At 43.2% G+C, this 18,714-nt stretch overlaps 1 protein-coding gene across 4 annotated transcripts in view; it reads left to right on the top strand.

Annotated features, from left to right (window-relative positions):
- Nucleotides 1-6: 6 nt before the first annotated feature.
- pitpnm3 (PITPNM family member 3) overlaps nucleotides 7-18,714 on the top strand; it is a 110,149-nt gene continuing 91,441 nt past the window's right edge. For 3 of the 4 annotated variants that reach the window (XM_085243789.1, XM_085243787.1, XM_085243788.1), the window contains exon 1: nucleotides 8-600. In XM_085243789.1, coding sequence (XP_085099915.1) covers nucleotides 576-600 — 25 coding nt within the window. In that variant the 5' untranslated portion in view covers nucleotides 8-575. Of the gene's footprint in view, nucleotides 601-18,714 lie in introns of all 4 variants that reach the window. The other variant, XM_085243790.1, reaches the window with a different exon arrangement.

The following is an 18,714-nucleotide window of genomic DNA, read 5'->3' as shown; positions in this document are numbered from 1 at the left end:
TTATAGGTCTCCATTTAGGGTCCTCCTTGAGTGTTTTGCACAGACAGAAAACGGACACAGGAAGAGGAAGACGGACGCCCTTCAGCAGCCGCGGACGTGCGCGCACCGCTGGAGGCAGTCAAGCTGCAGACCGGAGCTTTGGCACAACTCTGGCTGCTGTTAGCGGCGGAGAGGAGAGAGGAACGGGAGCTGGGTGGGCATGACATGTGAGCCAAGTCTGCACAGATACACCACATAGCCAAAGTATGTCTGCGGAGGGGCGGGTCGATGCTCCGAGGGTCTTGACTCAGGTGAATGAGAACACAGCTGCAGATTTCTCCTGTTTTTGGCTATTTTGTTTAATTTTCTCATCTCATCGCTGAGAGGAGACCGATGAGGCAGCTGTAGACCTCCCCGTGCCCCACTTCACCCTGATTCAGCCTGGCAAGCGTCAAGGTGCAGCAGCCAGGAGAGAGGCGACAGAGGAAGAGCCGATGTTCAATTAACTATCCGACGAAACGGTGTATAAACGGAGAATAACGTGACAGCATTGCTGAGTGGCCGCAGACTGACAGAAACACAAGGGAGAGGACACTATGTCAAAGGAGACGAGAGTAAAAGGTAAGGAGACACTACATGCCTGGTCTGTGCTAACAGGTTGAAACCTGCGTCTCGTGCTGCTGCTGGATGTTGGCGCGCACAGCCGTGTGCTGCGTGGATGAAGGCGATCCGTAGGAATGCGCTACGGTCAATACAGACCTCTGTGTGAGAAGCGGTCCGGTGGACTGTCCAGCCAAGTCCGTCTTTATATCAGTCAGACGGTTTTGTCTGACTTGCCTGTCTCCGTGTGTCCGTAAAGGTGTCACAGCAGGTCTGCGTCAGATTCTGTGACGCCGCTGCAGGGTCAAATCTGGACAGGTGAGGTGCGAGTGACCTACAGACAGACCCGTGTTACTAAAGGTGAATGGTCACAACATGTATCACATTTTGCATTCGTTACTCTGTCTATAAAGAAACCGTAAATCACAATATAAACATCAAGGACAAAGTGCAAAAGAAAGGAAATAATGCAAAGGAGTTCAGCATTGCTAAAAATAGCTCATGCAGCTCATTTGATTGTTAAATTGGATATGTGGAATGTGAAAGAGTGTTGACAGGACAGTATCAGCAAAAGCCTTTGAAGTCCTGACATTTCTGTGGCATAAAAGGTTTATTGTTCACTGGAAAGATGGGTTTGCTGCTCACACTTGCCACCTGTTTGCGTTTGCGCTCTTTCTGCTAATCTGTTAGAAATGAAGTGCTTAAAAGGAGCTGCTATTATTCTCTTTCTATGCACCTGCTGCAGTTTTATAGCTGTAGTGAAAGACCAGGATTTATTTATTTATTTATTTGGTTTTGCTGTGCAAATAAGCCAGACTCCAGTGATATAGTGTCAAACATTAATAAGTGGGTTCACAACCTGGATGCATGATACCATCAGTCCGGGTTGTGATGTTGTGAGTAGTGATACTTTTCTTCTTTCATGCATCTGCTCTGCTGAAAAGCCTGTGAGCGTGTCACCAAATCTCCGGCAGCTTCAGGCTCACAGTGGCCTCTGCGCTCTGACCTTTTACATCAACTGAGAGTGGACGGAAAATTTCCCCGCAGGGATCAATGAAATATCAAATCATTATTACTACAGGTGGTGGCAGAAAGTGTCACAACACAGAGGGGATAATATTTGGCGTGGCTTGGTCTTTAAAGTAGCGATTCCTCTGATTCAAAGTAAAACACCATAAAAGTCACAGGGTGCAGTGACATCCAATGGCGAACATCTCTGAAATAACACAAAGCAGATCCCTATTGTCAGCAAGCTGATTCAGACAAAAATGACCAAACCATTTTAAAATTGTGCACAAAATTCCCACTTCAGTACTTTCCTTACTTTATTTAACTTATTCTGTCTTGTTTTCAGGAAGTGTGCAAAGACACTTTTTATGTGTTTACCATTAGAAAACAGTAGAAATATTTTGGTTTTTCCAGAATGCTCCACAAACAATCAACTGCCACTTCATTACTAATGAACACACACACATTACATCACTATCAACACCATCCTGAACTATTGATACAAGGCAGGATGGATCCATACTGTCATATTGCTTGCCAAATTCTGACCCTATAATCTGAATATCACAGCAGATATTAAACCAGGCAAAGTTTTTCCAGTCTTCTATTGTCTATAGTGTGGTATTCTGCTGCTGTGTCTGCTGCCCATCTGGTTCAGAGAGATGCTCTTCTGCATACCTTTGTTCTAACGAGTGGCTGTTTGAGTTACTCTTACCTTTTTATCAGATGAAAGCAGACTGGCCTTTGTCCTCTGACCTCTGCCATTATTGAGGTATTTTAACCCAGAGAACTGCAGCTTCACTGGATAATTTCAGACCCCACTCTATATACTCTATAAAATCTAGCAACGATAGTGTGAAAAAATCCCAGCACATTATCAGTTTCTAAAATACTCAGACCAGTCTGTCTGGGAATAACAACCATGCCACGTTCAAAGTCATTTAAATCATCTTTCTTCCTTGTTCTGATGTTTGTTTTTGAACTTCAGCAAGTCATCCTGGACAAGTCTACATGCCTAAATGTTGGGGCTTGTGGCTGTGTGATTGGCAGATTGAATATTTGCCTTAACAAGCTGGGGAACTGGCACGCGAAATGAAGTGGCATGCAAGTGTGTATGAAGTGAAGTCTTGTAACTTGTATGACGATTTACAAGACACAAACTTCTGCGTATAGGTAAAGAAATGTTTGTGACTGAAGAGTCATTGGTCCTTTAAAAATCTGATAATCTGCCCTAAATGATGTCACTTGAAATAAAAATATAGCTTTTATATTTGTGACCCTTAAAAACCTTAGCCACACAATTCTGATGTGAGTTCAATGTTACAGAAAAGCCTGAACCTAGAGAGTAATGATGATCTGAACAAAGACTGACAGCACAGTATATTTAGCATGAAGCATGAGCCAGTAATATCCTGACAGAAATCTGAAACTGAACCAACAAAATAAAAATCCAGTTTATTCTGAAACCCAGGCAAAAGGTATGTGGATTACAATTTGTGTGTTTCTCATTCACTCACCAGTGGCAGAAGAGCTGCCATGCAAGGTGTTCACCTGCCACTGGAAACAAATTTGGGTTCACTATCTCGCCCAAGGATACTTCAACACACGGAAGGGCTGGGGATCAAACCATCAAGGCTGCAGCACAGCCTGCCCCTGAGAGTGAGGTGCAGCCTCTATGGGAAGGAGTTTGTTTTTCACAGAAATCAAGAGAGTAGTCTTATTTTTAGTAAACAGTCTCAGAAGACAAATTAGCTTCTCTGGATGCACGGAAAGCCATTTTTTTTCTCACCAGCTGTAGTTGGATGTCTTCTCCAGTTAATCTTAATTATATTTCTTTGAGTCTCGCTGTAAAACTCACTAGCTAATGGAAACTACACTGTGCTGCGTTATATTACTTCAGCCTTCTTTATAAAATCATGCAAACCCTGCGATGCTCTGGCAGGCTGGTGGCAGATTAATGGCGATGCGCAGTTTATGTGGGGTTATTGTTAGTACAGCCATATATCAAGCATGCTGTGTATCTGTTTTTATTAAATATCACTTGACCTCAGTTCCCAGTATAACTTGTGAAGTAGAACAGGTCCTATCAAAACATTACTCTTCAAAGCCCCAGCAACATGGACAATGCAGATGTTTTAATTTCATATCTTTCACGTATGTATGCTGATCTTAACTTTGTCATTTTCAATTATAGGAGCCCTGCAGGGGATGAACTTCTCATTTAAAATCATCTCTTGACACACTTGGGAGAAAAATCTTCATTATAATCGAGTGTAGGGTCTATGAAATGTAAGGCAAAGATAATATGGATATGCTCTGTATTCCATCATTAAAGTGTAACAGCAAGTGTGTGTGATCTAAGCTTTCGGTTTGTACTCCCCTTTTCGGCTTTTGCAGAAATATGGCCTCGTGCCCAGATTCACTGACTGTCTAGCAAAACAGATGAGAGCCTCAGTTTTAATCATCCAAACACTGAAAGATAATTAGAGCAGAGTAATAAGGATTTAGGAATTATAAGAGCTGTGTGGAGTAAAGCTTTGGTCCTTAAAATAAAGCAGGTGTGACTCAGAGTGTAAGAAATATTAATGGATTTTTCATTGTGTAGCCATGCTAGCAGAAGGATAGCTAGTGCGACTGTTGGTTAACATTAACAAAGTGTGTGCCATGCAAGTTAACATGTAGAACTGTTTAATACTTAAATGTTGTTCAAACAGGAGCTTTACTGATCTAACAAAATTATTCATAAAGACTGGGGTGATGGTCTTTAACATTGCTTTGCTAAATTTGTCTTGATGGTGTGCATGTGTTTAGCTGCTAGCTGGTTCATGTGTTCAGCTGCTAGCTGAGGGGAGGGGCTGAATCAATGCCTGCCTGTGATTCAGATTCAGGGGTGGTGTGAAGCTGTGTGTCAACTGGAGGAAGCAAAGACTGCACTGTTAGTATCAATACTGTTGCAAATGAGTATCTAATCCAATTTTACTGGTAGCATCTTAACATGCTTCTTATGTTTTTCTTGTTTGTAGCTTGTAGTTGCATTACTGCTACCTTGTGGCAAAAAACCCCAAAACAAACAAACAAGAAATATCATAAACTTTTGATGTCTTTGTAACTTAATGACAATTTAAATGTTAAAAAAAACAAAGTCATAATTTTAGCACAAGGTTTTGTATGACCCTTTGTAGGGCTGCTTGATTATGGCAAAAATGATAATCACGATTATTTTCACTGAAATTGAGATCTCGATTATTTGACGATATTTATTTAACAATAACAATGTATTGAACAATGACTTTAAAAAATAATATAAAATAGTGTGCAAATACTGATAACAGTGCAAATGTTTGCAATATAAGAAATAAATGAAAAATGTAAACATCTATGTTTAGTGAACTTTGCAGTGTTGTTCTGTGGTGCAGCTACGTACAAACTGTGTCTACTTGATCCACGTCTGACTCCGCGAACCCATAATGTTTCCACACCACTGAAGTTTTTTTTTTTTTTACCTCTCTTTTCAACCAACGGCAGTCACTCTCCTCTCCAAATAACTTCTGCTTAGCTTTCCGAGCTTCCCCCGGGTCCTCTTAATTGTTGTGACGCGTGTTCGAAATGCAGAGAGGTGCGCTCGATTTGCCCCACGGAGCAGCGCGAGAGTAAAGCACGAGGGAGGTGCTAATTGTCATGGTCCTGGGTCTTTTGACCCAGCGTTTTAAGTTTGAGTTTATTTTGTTCATTAGGTTATCTAAGTTCATTTGGTTATTAGACTCCTTGTGTTTTCTTCCCCTGTATTTAAGCTTCCCCTCACCCTTCGTGTTTCATGCTGCGTGTCTTATGTTATCAAGTTTGTATTATTATGCCTAAGTGTTTCTAGTTATTATTTTCCCCTCGTGTTTCCAACCATGTTAAATCTCCCCTGCTCTTCATGCGTTTCATGTCTGTGTCTTACGTTGTCAAGTTCGGGTTGTCATGTCTGTCTCATTATGTTTCCTGTTTTATTGTGAAGCGGTCTGGTGTTCTGTGTTCATCATGTTCAGTTTTACTCTCCCACTGTGACGTCATTATGTTCATGTGTGCCAGCTGTTTCCTCATGTGTCTCCACTTCCCCTAATCACCTCCCGTGTATTTAAGTCCTCTGTTTTCAGTGTGTGATTGTCAGGTCGTCTGCTCATCCATGTCTCATCTCCAGGTACCCATGTCAGTTCACTATGGTTAAGGTTTTTCATGTTTTGTTATTAGTTCACCCAGTTTAGGTTATTGTTTAGTTTTCACCGATGCCCTATTATTTTGTACCCTCGTTGCTAACCTCAATAAACGGCTTGTTTTGTTAATCCACACCACGTTTTGGTCTGCGTTTGAGTCCTCCTCTGCAACACATACGGTCTGCCCCAGTCAGACCGTGACAGAACGACCTGACCAGAATGGACCCAGCAGACATCTTTGAGGATTTTTGGGAGTTCAGCACTCGTGTGACCATTCTCCATGGACAGTGGAAAATCTATTCTGCGTGCAGACAGGAGAGTGAGAAGGAGTCAGTTAGAGTTCAGCTGTACCGGATTCTGTCTGCATACCCGGCTTACATGGAGGGATTGTCAGAGGATTTGCACGGCTTCATCCGCACCGTGTTGCCAAAGCAGCCCCCCAGCATGCAGACTGAATTACTCCAGCCCCTCTGTGACGCAGCCCTCCCTATGCCAGCTATAGGAGCTAAAGTTGGCGTGTTGAGTCTCCCGCCTGTCTCCATGTCCATGTCGCCACTGCAGCAGACAAGTGCTGCGTTTTCCTCACCTCAACCGGTGGCTGCTTCCAGCGCTACGTTCATCTCAGCCGTAGCGGCGCCGGCCTCCACGACCACGGCTTCCAGGAGGAGGCGGCGTCCAGGTCGTCACCACGGCTCACAGCAACATGAGGTGGGTGATTGTATTCTGAATCCACGCGTTTTTTCTAAGGACAATATTGGAACAAACACTGCCTTAAAGGTTCATGGGCATGTTTATGAAATGACTAAGACTGAAAAATCACCAGCCAAGTCTTCCACAGAATATCTTATCCCTCTGCACAATTACCTAGCATCCCAGTGTATTGATCATGCTATGAACTTTGCTTCCAAGAAGCCAAATTATAAGACTGTTTGCACTGGAAGTGCTAGCCATGAGGCTCAGCTGAGCCACTGTGGGACCGAGATCCGGGCCAGGTTGGAGCCAGGGGCTAAGTTGGAGTTTGTGCAGCCTTTTCCTGTGTCTGCTGGAGGGCCCGAGGAGCCCGTCCAGCACCATGCCGCGTCGGCTGGGGGGCCCGAGGAGCCCGTCCAGCCTCACGCCTCGTCGGCTGGAGGGCCCGAGGAGCCCGTCCAGCCTCACGCCACGTCGGCTGGAGGGCCCGAGGAGCCCGTCCAGCCTCACGCCACGTCAGCTGGCGGGCCCGAGGAGCCCGTCCAGCCTCACGCCTCGTCAGCTGGCGGGCCCGAGGAGCCCGTCCAGCCTCACGCTTCGTCAGCTGGAGGGCCTGAGGAGCCCGTCTGGCCACCTTCTGCTTCACCACCTGTGGCTGCAGCGCCACCTCCTGCGGCTCCCGTGCCGCCGCCTGCAGGACCACCACCTGCTGCGCTACTGCTTGCTGCTTCTACGCCTCAGCCTGAGGACGACGCCTCACCTGGTTCTGCCACACCTCAGTCTGAGAACTCATACGAACTCATTTCACCCACTATAGACTGTGTGTTGCTGCAACTTGAAAAGCAACCTGCCTCGTCAGCTGGAGGGCCCGAGGAGCCCGTCCAGCCTCATGCCTCGTCAGCTGGAGGGTCCGAGGGGACCGTTCAGCCGCCACCTGCGGCCGCCTCGTCGTCACCTGGTCCAGCTTCATCCGAGTCTTCATCCTCGTCTGGTCCAGCTTCGTCAGAGTCTTCATCGTCGTCTGGTCCAGCTTCGTCAGAGTCTTCATCCTCGTCGGGTCCGGCTTCGTCAGAGTCTTCATCCTCGTCGGGTCCGGCTTCGTCAGAGTCTTCAGCCTCGTCGGGTCCGGCCTCTGCCTCTGCTACGCCTGGTCCGGCCTCTGCCTCTGCTACGCCTGGTCCGGCCTCTGCCTCTGCTACGCCTGGTCCGGCCTCTGCCTCTGCTACGCCTGGTCCGGCCTCTGCTGCGTCTGGCCCTGCCTCGCCTCAGCCAGAGGTCTCCGCACCTGCTGGCCCTGCCTCGCCTGGTCCTGTTGTGCCAGCTGGAGGTTCAGCCAAGCGCGCCCAGCATCCTTCCACGCCATCGCCTGCAGCGCCGCCACCTGCGGCTTCCACGCCGTCGCCTGCAGCGCCATTATCTGTGCCTGCCACGCCTCAGCCTTGTCTCCTTCCACCTGCCAAGCCACGTCCAGGTCCAGCACGGCTGTTTCCGGAGCCTGTCAGGACAGCCTGTCGACGGAAACCAACCAAACCATCCAAGGATTATCGTCCACGCCGTCGACCACCCGCCAAGCCGCCCGACAGGTCTCGTCCACGTCACCGCCGGCCACGAGCCAAGCCGCCCGACAGGTCTCGTCCACGTCACCGCCGGCCACGAGCCAAGCCGCCCGACAGGTCTCGTCCACGTTGCCGCCGGCCACGAGCCAAGCCACCCGAGTGTGGCCAGCCATGCTTGCTTCGCCACTGCCACCTTCCACATGGCCGGCCCCCTGAACCCTTGAACTATGGACTACTGTGCCATCGGCCTCCAGGTCGGCCACCTGAACTACTCCGCCATGAACTCCTTTTCTGCCGAGATCATGGTCGCCCTCCTGAAACAGGGTCTCGGACTCTTAAGCCCTTGTGTTTGGACTGAGTGCTTCAGATTCTTTGTTTTTGTGGTTTTGTTTCTGGCCCTCCGTCCTGGACCCCCGCCGCCCGCCCTGGGTGGGTTGTTTTGGTTTTGTTTCATGTTTGTTTTCTTGTTGCTGCATTTCTTTGTTCATGGTTTTGGGCGTCTGGAATCCGCCCTTGAAGGGGGGGCTCTGTCATGGTCCTGGGTCTTTTGACCCAGCGTTTTAAGTTTGAGTTTATTTTGTTCATTAGGTTATCTAAGTTCATTTGGTTATTAGACTCCTTGTGTTTTCTTCCCCTGTATTTAAGCTTCCCCTCACCCTTCGTGTTTCATGCTGCGTGTCTTATGTTATCAAGTTTGTATTATTATGCCTAAGTGTTTCTAGTTATTATTTTCCCCTCGTGTTTCCAACCATGTTAAATCTCCCCTGCTCTTCATGCGTTTCATGTCTGTGTCTTACGTTGTCAAGTTCGGGTTGTCATGTCTGTCTCATTATGTTTCCTGTTTTATTGTGAAGAGGTCTGGTGTTCTGTGTTCATCATGTTCAGTTTTACTCTCCCACTGTGATGTCATTATGTTCATGTGTGCCAGCTGTTTCCTCATGTGTCTCCACTTCCCCTAATCACCTCCCGTGTATTTAAGTCCTCTGTTTTCAGTGTGTGATTGTCAGGTCGTCTGTTGTCCACGCCATGTTTCCCATGCCATGCTTCCAAGTTTCTTGCCTAGGTTTTTCTTATTGCTTGTTTAGATTCCCCAGTTTAGGTTTGTGTTAATTTTGCTTCAGTTTGCCTTGCCCTTTGTTTGTACCTCTTCTACTAGCCTTATTAAACGGCTCGCCTTTTGTTAACATTTCAAGTTCTGTTCCCTGTTCCTTGGCGTCTGCGTTTTGGGTCCTTTTTCAATTCATACAGTCTGCCCTCGCCAGACTGTGACACTAATAATCAGCTCAGTCATTTTTAATGATCGTTGAAAGCCCAGATCGTAATCGAGATTAAAATTCGATTAATTGAGCAGCCCTAACCCTTTGTGGTTTTTATATGATCATAATAGTGCTACCCTGAAATACAAATGTGTAATGTTTATTTCTGCAAGCAGCTCAACATTACATTTGATAGTTTATTATCTTTTAATGAGACCAGTAATTCAACCAGCTGCCACGGGAATTCACACTTCAGTTTTACACTTGATTGTGCATCCCTGTTTCTGCTTCCACTATAAGCTGAACCTTGGAGCCAGACAGGTACTGTGGTGCCATACCTCTATTAAGAATTTTTTTTCGAATCACCGTCGGTCATCTTCGTCACCTCCTCCCTCCCCACAGAGTACAGGCTTACAGATTCCACTGTTTGTCCTCTGTTTGACTTCACTCACTATTCCAAAGCTCAGTGTAAGATTGCACCTTTGAGTTTTTGTATTTCTCAGAGCTGATGAATCTAGATCAGCCAGAAAGCCTTTTCTTTCAGTTGCTGTCCAAATAAAATAAATGGGTAGGCTACCTGGTGTTTTGCTGAGATTTACCGTCAAGCTAAAAATAGAACTGGATGATGCTGGTGAACAGTCTCTCCCCTTTCTTTCCTTCTTTCTTTCTTTCTGCTCCTACTTTTCACTCTCTGCAAAAGGGAATAGGGGGGATGGCAGTATTTTTATGTTAAAATAATTTGTTTTGTGATGTTTCTTCACGGAGAATAGACTGGTGGCACATTTTCTGAAAAAAATTGATTCTGCACTGTCAGTGATTCCCCAAACCCAATTCTTATCACTCACTTTAAGACACGATGAATACTTTATATACTGCATTATACTGCCAGCACCAGCTGTGTATAGTGTTGTCAAACTGGTAAAACGGTCCCCAGACAGCTTGTTTATCAAACAGCAACACAATGTTCTCTGAATTCTACAGAGGCGTGCGCTAATGCATTCAGCCTGTGACCTCTGTTATTTTATTTGATCATACAAAACAGTGTTAATTTGAATTTAATAGCTGTTTGTCATGGGGAGGCACAGTGGGCTTGTGTCCGGGAGCAGCGATTCACAACGCACAGAGCAGCTAGGCTGCTGCTGCTGTTTGAGGTCACAGAAGAGGCAGTGGCAGGGGACCAGCTCAACTGGAGCACGGCAATAGTTCACTTGTCATCTGTCACAGCCAAAAGTCTTGATGTGGTGTGGAAGGCACAACCTGTGTTTTCTATTTTTCGCTTTGCTGAATCATATTCACAGACTCCAGAAAAGGTTTTTTTAAAGGCACAATTACTCAGCATTATAATGTTGAGCTATTAGCAGAAGCACTTAGTTTAACATCTATCCCGTGTCCTGCCAGTAGGGAACAAAATGTTGCGAGGAAGATGACACCATTCTGGGTTTCTGGTAATTTCCATTGCTCAGGGCTTTAAACACACGGGCCTGAGTTAAATCGCCATTCACGTTGATGAATTGTTTGGCAGCTTTTAAAAGCTGCACTTGATAGTAGAGATGCAGCAATTGCAGTTTTCTTGACTGATTCTGATTTCAGATTTCTTTTCTAAATGTCAGTTGGCAAAGTCAAAACATTCATTGGTTCCTGCATCTCAAAAAGATTTCTCCATTTTTTTTTTGTTTGTTTTTTTTTTTTTTGTCACAAACTGAATATTTTTGTGATTTCAAGGCGCAATTGTGACACAGTTTTAGTTTACTTTAGTTTAGCCTTCAGTAAATAAACGTACTGATAAAGCTGCTGCACAGCATCTATCCGATACCAAAAATGTTGGCTTATAAAAACCTTAGCTGCTAAAAAAATTTAGCAGCTAATGAGCTAAACAATATCCGGTGGGAGGTAGAACAGTGTATTTACTAATTGGAAGGTTGGTGGTTCGATCCCCTCCAGTCTACATGCCAAAAGACCCTCCTTGTGCATTCATTGGAGTGCGTCTGCACGTGTGCGAGAATGTAGATAGAAAGCACTTAGATGAAGAAAAAAGTGTTTGGGTGAATGAGAAATGTTTAAAACATGCTGAGTGAGCAGGTAGAGTAGAAAAGTGCTTACCATCATTGTCTCAGGAGATGGTGGTGATCAAAAACTCAGTAAATATGGGTTTACATAAAAATAATGTAACCATAAACAGGCATTTCTTTGCTAACAGGTTTGTCGCATCAACTTAAAAGGTTGAAAAACTATATTACTTTTGGTTTTACATCTTGTTTCTGCTTCTGCACGTGAGCCAAATTATAAAATATTTTAAACACAACCTAGACAGAACATAATTTATCTTTCGGTCATTTCATTTAATGGTTTGTGTTCTTTGAATTCTGTGTAGAATTTGATTATTGGTTAGTGGTAGTGCAGTGACTGCTTTGCTGTCAGGTACTAAAATTCTGATTTATGCCACATCTCTATTTATAACCAATCCAGTATTAGATTATATTACCATAAACTGTAGACTTCACAATGTAAACCAGCAAGAAGTCTTCTTCAAGCAAGACAAACAGTACAGCAATATGTGGCCATCACTGCACAGACAGACAAGGATGCAGAACACGGTCAGCAATGATAATCATTATCTAATCGTAGTGTAGCAGTCCATTAACAGTCAATTGGAAGTGCTGATCTGTGCAGCTAAAGTTTAGGTAATGGCATACACGAAGGTGATCTGTGTCTCTCGTTGACTGTACTGACTGATTTAAGCTTTGCATGCAGGCTTAATTGCATTACAAAAACTACGACTAATAGTTATTTGCATTGCAGGGCTGGGTATATTGTTGTTTATTGTTTACCATGAGACGATTGCTGAGGCACGACATAAAAAGACTGAGCCGACAAAGAATCTGCTCAGTGCTACATCTAGTCAGCTTCATCTTTACTGGGACATGTTTCGTGTTGTAATATCAGCAGTTTCCTCCTTCTTGTTCATTCACAAAAGAAAAGCTAAATTGGTTTTCCCTTTGACAATGCAGATATCACACTCTGATGCTGTGGCTTGTCCAATAATCACTCAGAAGTGGTTTGCACCACCAGAGAGCTCTTCTGCTCTTCCTGCCTGCCACTGCAGCCCATTGCTCTTTTAGGGGCTGTTAGTTGTTTAGACTTCCTTGAGTATTAAATTCTGGTAATTATAAAATGAGCAGATTGGCACAAGTGTAGCTTACAGGCCAACTGGGCTTAAGAGGGCAGTGAGAGATAAAGCTCTGACTGGAAGAAATTTCTTTAGGTAGCAGCTGATCAAAAGCAGATGAGGTCTCTGATGGAGAGTGATCCTCGGTATGGGGCCATCTTCAATGCTGAGGGCTTGCTCCTTATTTTCAAAACCCACGGCACTTTTAACCTTCTGCAGGCTCACACTGAAGCAATTTTCACATTCAAAACTGCAATACTTTTATCTTGCCTACACAAATGATCGTTATTACATGTCTAGTTCAATAAGACGTGGCAGTAAGAATGATTTCTTAACAGTGGACTGCTTTACTGGCAGATTTTTGTTCTGTTGAAAGATGAATATAAAGGTTGTGGTTAGATAAAAAAACCATCCATCCATCCATCCATCCATCCTCTGCTTGTCCAAGTCAGGGTTGCATGGTGAGCTGCAGCCTATCCCAGCTGGCAAAAACTATATAACCATGAAAATTTTAGTCAGTTTTGAGATCACAATTATTTAACATGATTAGTTTTCCCGAGCTTAAAACATGAGTCAATTGAAAAACAAAGGCTTTCTTTTTGTCATTTCACCTAGAGTACTAGTAGAGATGCCACAATATCCCTCCAAATTACACACAAAGTTTCCTTTCTTGTCTGAGGTGTAGACGCTATACAAATATAGGCCATTTTAGGTGACAGTAAGGCAGGTCTGTCATACTCAACTCAGCGTATATAGACACTGATAAAGTGTCTATATGTGTTACTGGGTAAGCTTAATTTTTCAGTATCCAAGCTTAATGCTATGAAACCACAATCTTATCTTAAACATAACCAGTAAAAGCAAAACTAAAAAGCATCTCCCAAACAGGACAAACTATGGTCTCCTTGCTTGCAAACTTCTGACTTCCTCCAGTTCCACAGCACAACCTCCTCTTTAAAAATGAACTCTTATCTCTAGGCTTCCAATAAGTCTTGGACGACAGTCAAGGCACAGAAACTGAAGGACACCTTGTGCGTAATTTGAAGACGTCAGCAGCTCTTCTTTCAGAAGAGCAGTGTTTGATTCTCCGGGACGAGAACTCGCCGGGCAGGAAATGAGTTTGGTGTTTTTAGAGATACAGGAAAGTGGTGCACTGGATTTTATAACGCAGGACAAAATGAGAATGTCATGTTTTATGTTAAGCTTTTCTTTTTGTGAATATTGGAAGCCAAACAATTTAGCTCATGGTTAAATTTAACGCAGGAGTTTACACAAGAGTCATTCTCTGCATAGCTGGAGTCAGCTGTGCAGTCGGAGGTGAGATGTTATCTTCTTAGTAAAGTATTTGACAGAGATGTTGAGGCATGTTATGTAATAGGGAAGTCAGGAAGACAAATGAGTTCAATTATAAATCTTTCAGGAGCTGCACCAAAACTATTTCTTATTTCTCTCCTGGAGTTACTATCCTGAATCTCTAATTTCAAAACTTCAAAAGCTGCTGCTATCCAGTAGAAAAGATTGGTCCTGTGTTAATGCTCTGCAGATTAATGTGTGTCTATTAAGTTTCACTTAATGTAGCCTGTGAGCCATGTGGGCCAAAAAGCCGAAATGTGACGCCAATAAATCCAGGCATATCAGCCAAGTGTTATTGCTGTGCAGTCAGGTTGTAAATCTTACAGGATCCATTTGCATATATTTTTAAGTTATTATAATGTATGCAATAGTATCTCATTTTATGCCAAATACATGTATAATTGTGACATAAACTGAAGAATGTGACATTTACACATCTATAATAATCCTAAGTAACTTTGTCATTTTTAATGACAATAGCACACCTTTATACCACCAAACCCGAGAAACAAATACCAGCTCAGTGTCATGACAAACCCTGAAATTGTTAACTGTTAATAAAATATAAATTAATTCTTTCTGTCACTCACTGGCCACTTCATTAGGTACACTTTTTTAGTTACACTGCAATACTAAGCAAAGTGTACCACATCATCACACCACCAGAAACAGCATGAACTTTGATATGAGGCACGATGGATCCGTGCTTTTGTTCATACTGAACAACACTGGTGAGTGTATATTATTTGTGTTCTTGCACACAAAAAATGGAAGAATGATGTTGATCTACAAATTTCCATTAGTGTACTTAAAATAGATGCCTCGTCTATCTGTGCACGTGTACAAAAGGTAATAATAACTTCATTCTCATAAAATTTAAGGTTTATTCTCTTAATTCCTGAAGCAGTCCCTCTCAAGTGGAAGTAAACAACTTTTTGTGGCAAATTTAGTTTATGACCAATGTGATGGTCCTGTCCACTACACGAGACACACTTTCCTTCTTTTATTTCTTGCTGGCTGTTGCTATTAAGAAGGAGATCAGGTGCAGTCTTGACTAATGCACATATGTAACTTCTCTGTGAGGGTAAGCACTTCATAACTACCAGAGAAGATGGATAAAGCTTTCAGTGTAATTAAGTGCCTACTCGTCTGTGAAGGTTCTCAGTCATCCAGGTCATCGTAGTCAAAGGAGCTTGCAAAGAAAAGCACCTGGACTTCTTTAAGTTGCTTGAAGACGTTTCACCTCTCATCCGAGAAGCTTCTTCAGTTCTAAGGTCAAATGGTGGGGAGTCCCAGATTTAAACCTAGTGGGAGTTTCCCCCCACAGAGGGACAAAAGGACCCCCTGATGATCCTCTAATCGCCTGAGCCAAGGTGTGAAACTGGATGTGGGTCCCAATCAGCCAGGGTTTCGGGTGAGCTCATTGTGAAACCTGGCCCCACCTTATCATGCGAATTCCTGAGGTCAGATTGCCCAGGATGTGAGTGGGCGTTAAGGCGTCTGGGGAGGGAACTCAAAACTGGATTATAGATGACAGAGAGTTGGTGTCGTAAACCCCCGCCTCTGTTCAAAGATGGTCGCTCACAGTGGACATAGAGGGCTTCTTTCACTCCTCTTTCAAACCATCTATCCTCTCTGTCCAAAATGTGAACATTGGCATCCTCGAAAGAGTGTCCTTTATCCTTAAGATGCAGATGAACTTCTGAGTCTTGTCCTGTGGAGGTGGCTCTTCTATGTTGTGCCATGCGCTTGTGAAGTCGCTGTGGATAAAAACATCAAGTTCACCAGGGAAGACACAAAGGATAACTGTTTGCCTTCCCTGGACTGCGCTGTGCACATTGAAGAGAATGGCAACCTCAACATCGAAGTTTACCGGAAGCCCACGCACACGGACCAGTACTTCCTCTTTGACTCCCATCAATGGAGGATGCCAATGTTCACATTTTGGACAGAGAGGACAGATGGTTTGAAAGAGGAGTGAAAGAAGCCATCTATGTCCACTGTGAGCGACCATCTTTGAACAGAGGCGGGGGTTTACGACACCAACTCTCTGCCATCTATAATCCAGTTTTGAGTTCCCTCCCCAGACGCCTTAACGCCCACTCACATCCTGGGCAATCTGACCTCAGGAATTCGCATGATAAGGTGGGGCCAGGTTTCACAATGAGCTCACCCGAAACCCTGGCTGATTGGGACCCACACCCATTTTCACACCTTGGCTCAGGCGATTAGAGGATCATCAGGGGGTCCTTTTGTCCCTCTGTGGGGGGAAACTCCCACTAGGTTTAAATCTGGGACTCTCCACCATTTGACCTTAGAACTGAAGAAGCTTCTCGGACGAGAGGTAAAACATCTTCAAGCAACTTAAAGAAGTCCAGACGCTTTTCTTTGCAAGCTCCTTTGACTAAGTGCCTACTCAGTCACCAGAATAAGAACAGTGCTTTGAATCTTGCATGTGGGACAATGTAGGATATTGCAGAATAAGAGGTACTTGTTAGTTCATATAACCTCTTTGTTCATTGTATTTACAACTTTTACATGTTAGAAGTGTGAATCCTATAATACATAAAACCTAAACAACACTTGCAAGTGTGAACACACTCTTGTTAAACATGTGAAAACCTGTAGAGCATAACTATCTGAGAAGAACAGTGCGTTATAAAGAGGTGTTTTCTCTGCAGTAGTTACTGCATTACATTGAAAATAACACAGCATGCTCTCTTAGCAACCTTTTTGCACCACTGTGTATCAGCAAGTTTTTAAGGCGGTTTAATGTCTGCATTCTGCTGAATTTATAATTCACTTTGTTCCTTTTGTTAGCACTCCTTTTGTTCCACTTTGTAAAAAAAACAAAACCCTCCAAAAAACACAAAACACACATGAATAGATGCTGCGTGATTTTGAGAAATGGTGACTTCCTGCAAAGCCACCTGCTTGGCTATTTCACTGCAATTAAAGCCAGGTGCATGATCAACTTGCAGATGATATAGATGAATTACCACAACCTCTGGATACGTTACCAGCTAATGAACCACAGATTTAGTACTCTTTGTGGGCTTGATACCACCAAATGTTGTCGTGTTTATAACCTCATTATGTGCTGAAGCTTTTATGTACTATGTGTTTATTATGTGTATTCATTACTTGATTTTTTTTTACAAATAGTTTAACAAAATTATTGAGGTTATATAAGCGTCAGCCTGAGGTGAGATATTATCTTAGTAGAGTTTTTGGCAGACTTGTATTTTATGTATTAGGGAAGCTAGAAAGATAAATGAGTTCAATTATAAATCTTTCAGGAGGTGCATCAGAACTGTTTCCTGTTTCTCTCCCTGAATCTCTAGTTTCACAGTCTCTTCAACAGCTGCAGCTACTGAGTAGTGAAGACTTGCCCTTATTACAGTGCTACAGATAATGGTTAGGGGGGAAAAATTGCATTGCGATATTTGTATTGTGATATTGTGTTGATACAAGAAACACCAGGTATAGATAGTTTATTAAATAAATTATAATACTCTGGGAATATTACGAACAAGAGGGCTCATCTCATGCACCACCATCCTGAAGTAATATTAGCTGAGCAAACTTAAGTTAAATCAACTCAACCGAAAAACCATCCAACACTGGGCACACTTAGCTGGACAAAGCTACCTACTAATTTAGAGCAAAGCAATGGCTCAGTCACAATAGTCTACTAAAAAGAATGTTTCACATTGTGAAATCGAGCCTGGTAATTCCCACCTCAAATTAATGTATTTCTACTGAATTTTACTTAAATATAGCAAACAGGCTGAAAATCAATGGGAAATAGCATATAGATTAATAAATTGTAGGGTTTGTTTAAATAGAATAGCCTGAGTCAGAGAGAGGTTTTTCTCCCACTGTGAATGTCCTATAACATATGAGTCATGCAGGATGAGAGATGTTCTTTGCTCACTTATTATACTGTTGATGTTGCTTTTGATTTATAAGTACAGACTAGTCACACATACAGCAACTTATCACCTTAAGTACAGCTGGATATTGATTTAATTTTTTAATTTCCATTCCAGTCCTGTTTATTGATTGAACTCTTTACACATTTTTGTGTGTCTTTTTTCGTAACAGAGTTAAAGCCCATTTGCTTTTAACACCTTCACAAATGAAAATACTCTATTAGAACTCTGACTTCAGATTTTTAAATATTCACTCTTGCCTGTAATGTTGTAAAAATCTGAATTCTTAATATTTTTTGGTTGCTGTAAAGCAGAAATTCCTCTAAGAGATTTTTCAAGCAACCATGCAGCGTATGCTTTTCTTTGGCTCAACTAACTGAAAGCAGCTAAACACCATTTGCATTGACAGATAAACATCCTTAAAGGAAAACCAAGTAGCTTCTGTTGGCGGAGAGTCAGCTGGAGCTTGAAAGATGCAGTCCAGTAGTTGCTCAGTGCCTAATCCAGGGAAGTTTCTTTAAGTAGATAAATCCTACTTAATGTGTTTATACTGCCTGAAGATGAAGGAGTTTGCTTTTTTTTTTGTTACAGTCTCTTTGTCTTCACTCGTTTTGCTGTGTTTGGAAACCTGCAGCAGAGTTTTTGGCCCATCATAACTGTACAACAATGACACAACCATGTTATACACTAAACTTACCAGATGCTGAATTATCTATCCATCTAAAATGTCTTATTGATACTAGAGGTCACAGGCTGCTTTGAGCTGATAGAAAGGCAGCAGTAACTCTAATAGCCACTTGTTACAATCAAGGTTGGCAGAAGAGCACAATACAATAGCAGATTGGGAAAAACACTGCTAGGTCTGATCTTCATGTCTGCTGTGACATTTGGACAGTGGGGTCAGAATCTGGCCAGTTGTGCCAAGGGTTCAGGCTGGTGTTGGTGTAATATGTGTGGGATATTTTCTCTAACACA

The sequence above is a fragment of the Mchenga conophoros genome, linkage group LG14, assembly GCF_057382185.1.
Source record: "Mchenga conophoros isolate Kocher_MC1m ecotype Shallow Benthic linkage group LG14, M_conophoros_male_GT1.1, whole genome shotgun sequence".
NCBI lineage: Eukaryota > Metazoa > Chordata > Actinopteri > Cichliformes > Cichlidae > Mchenga > Mchenga conophoros.
Note: the sequence above shows the minus strand (reverse complement) of the source record. Positions and strands in the feature narration are given on the sequence as shown.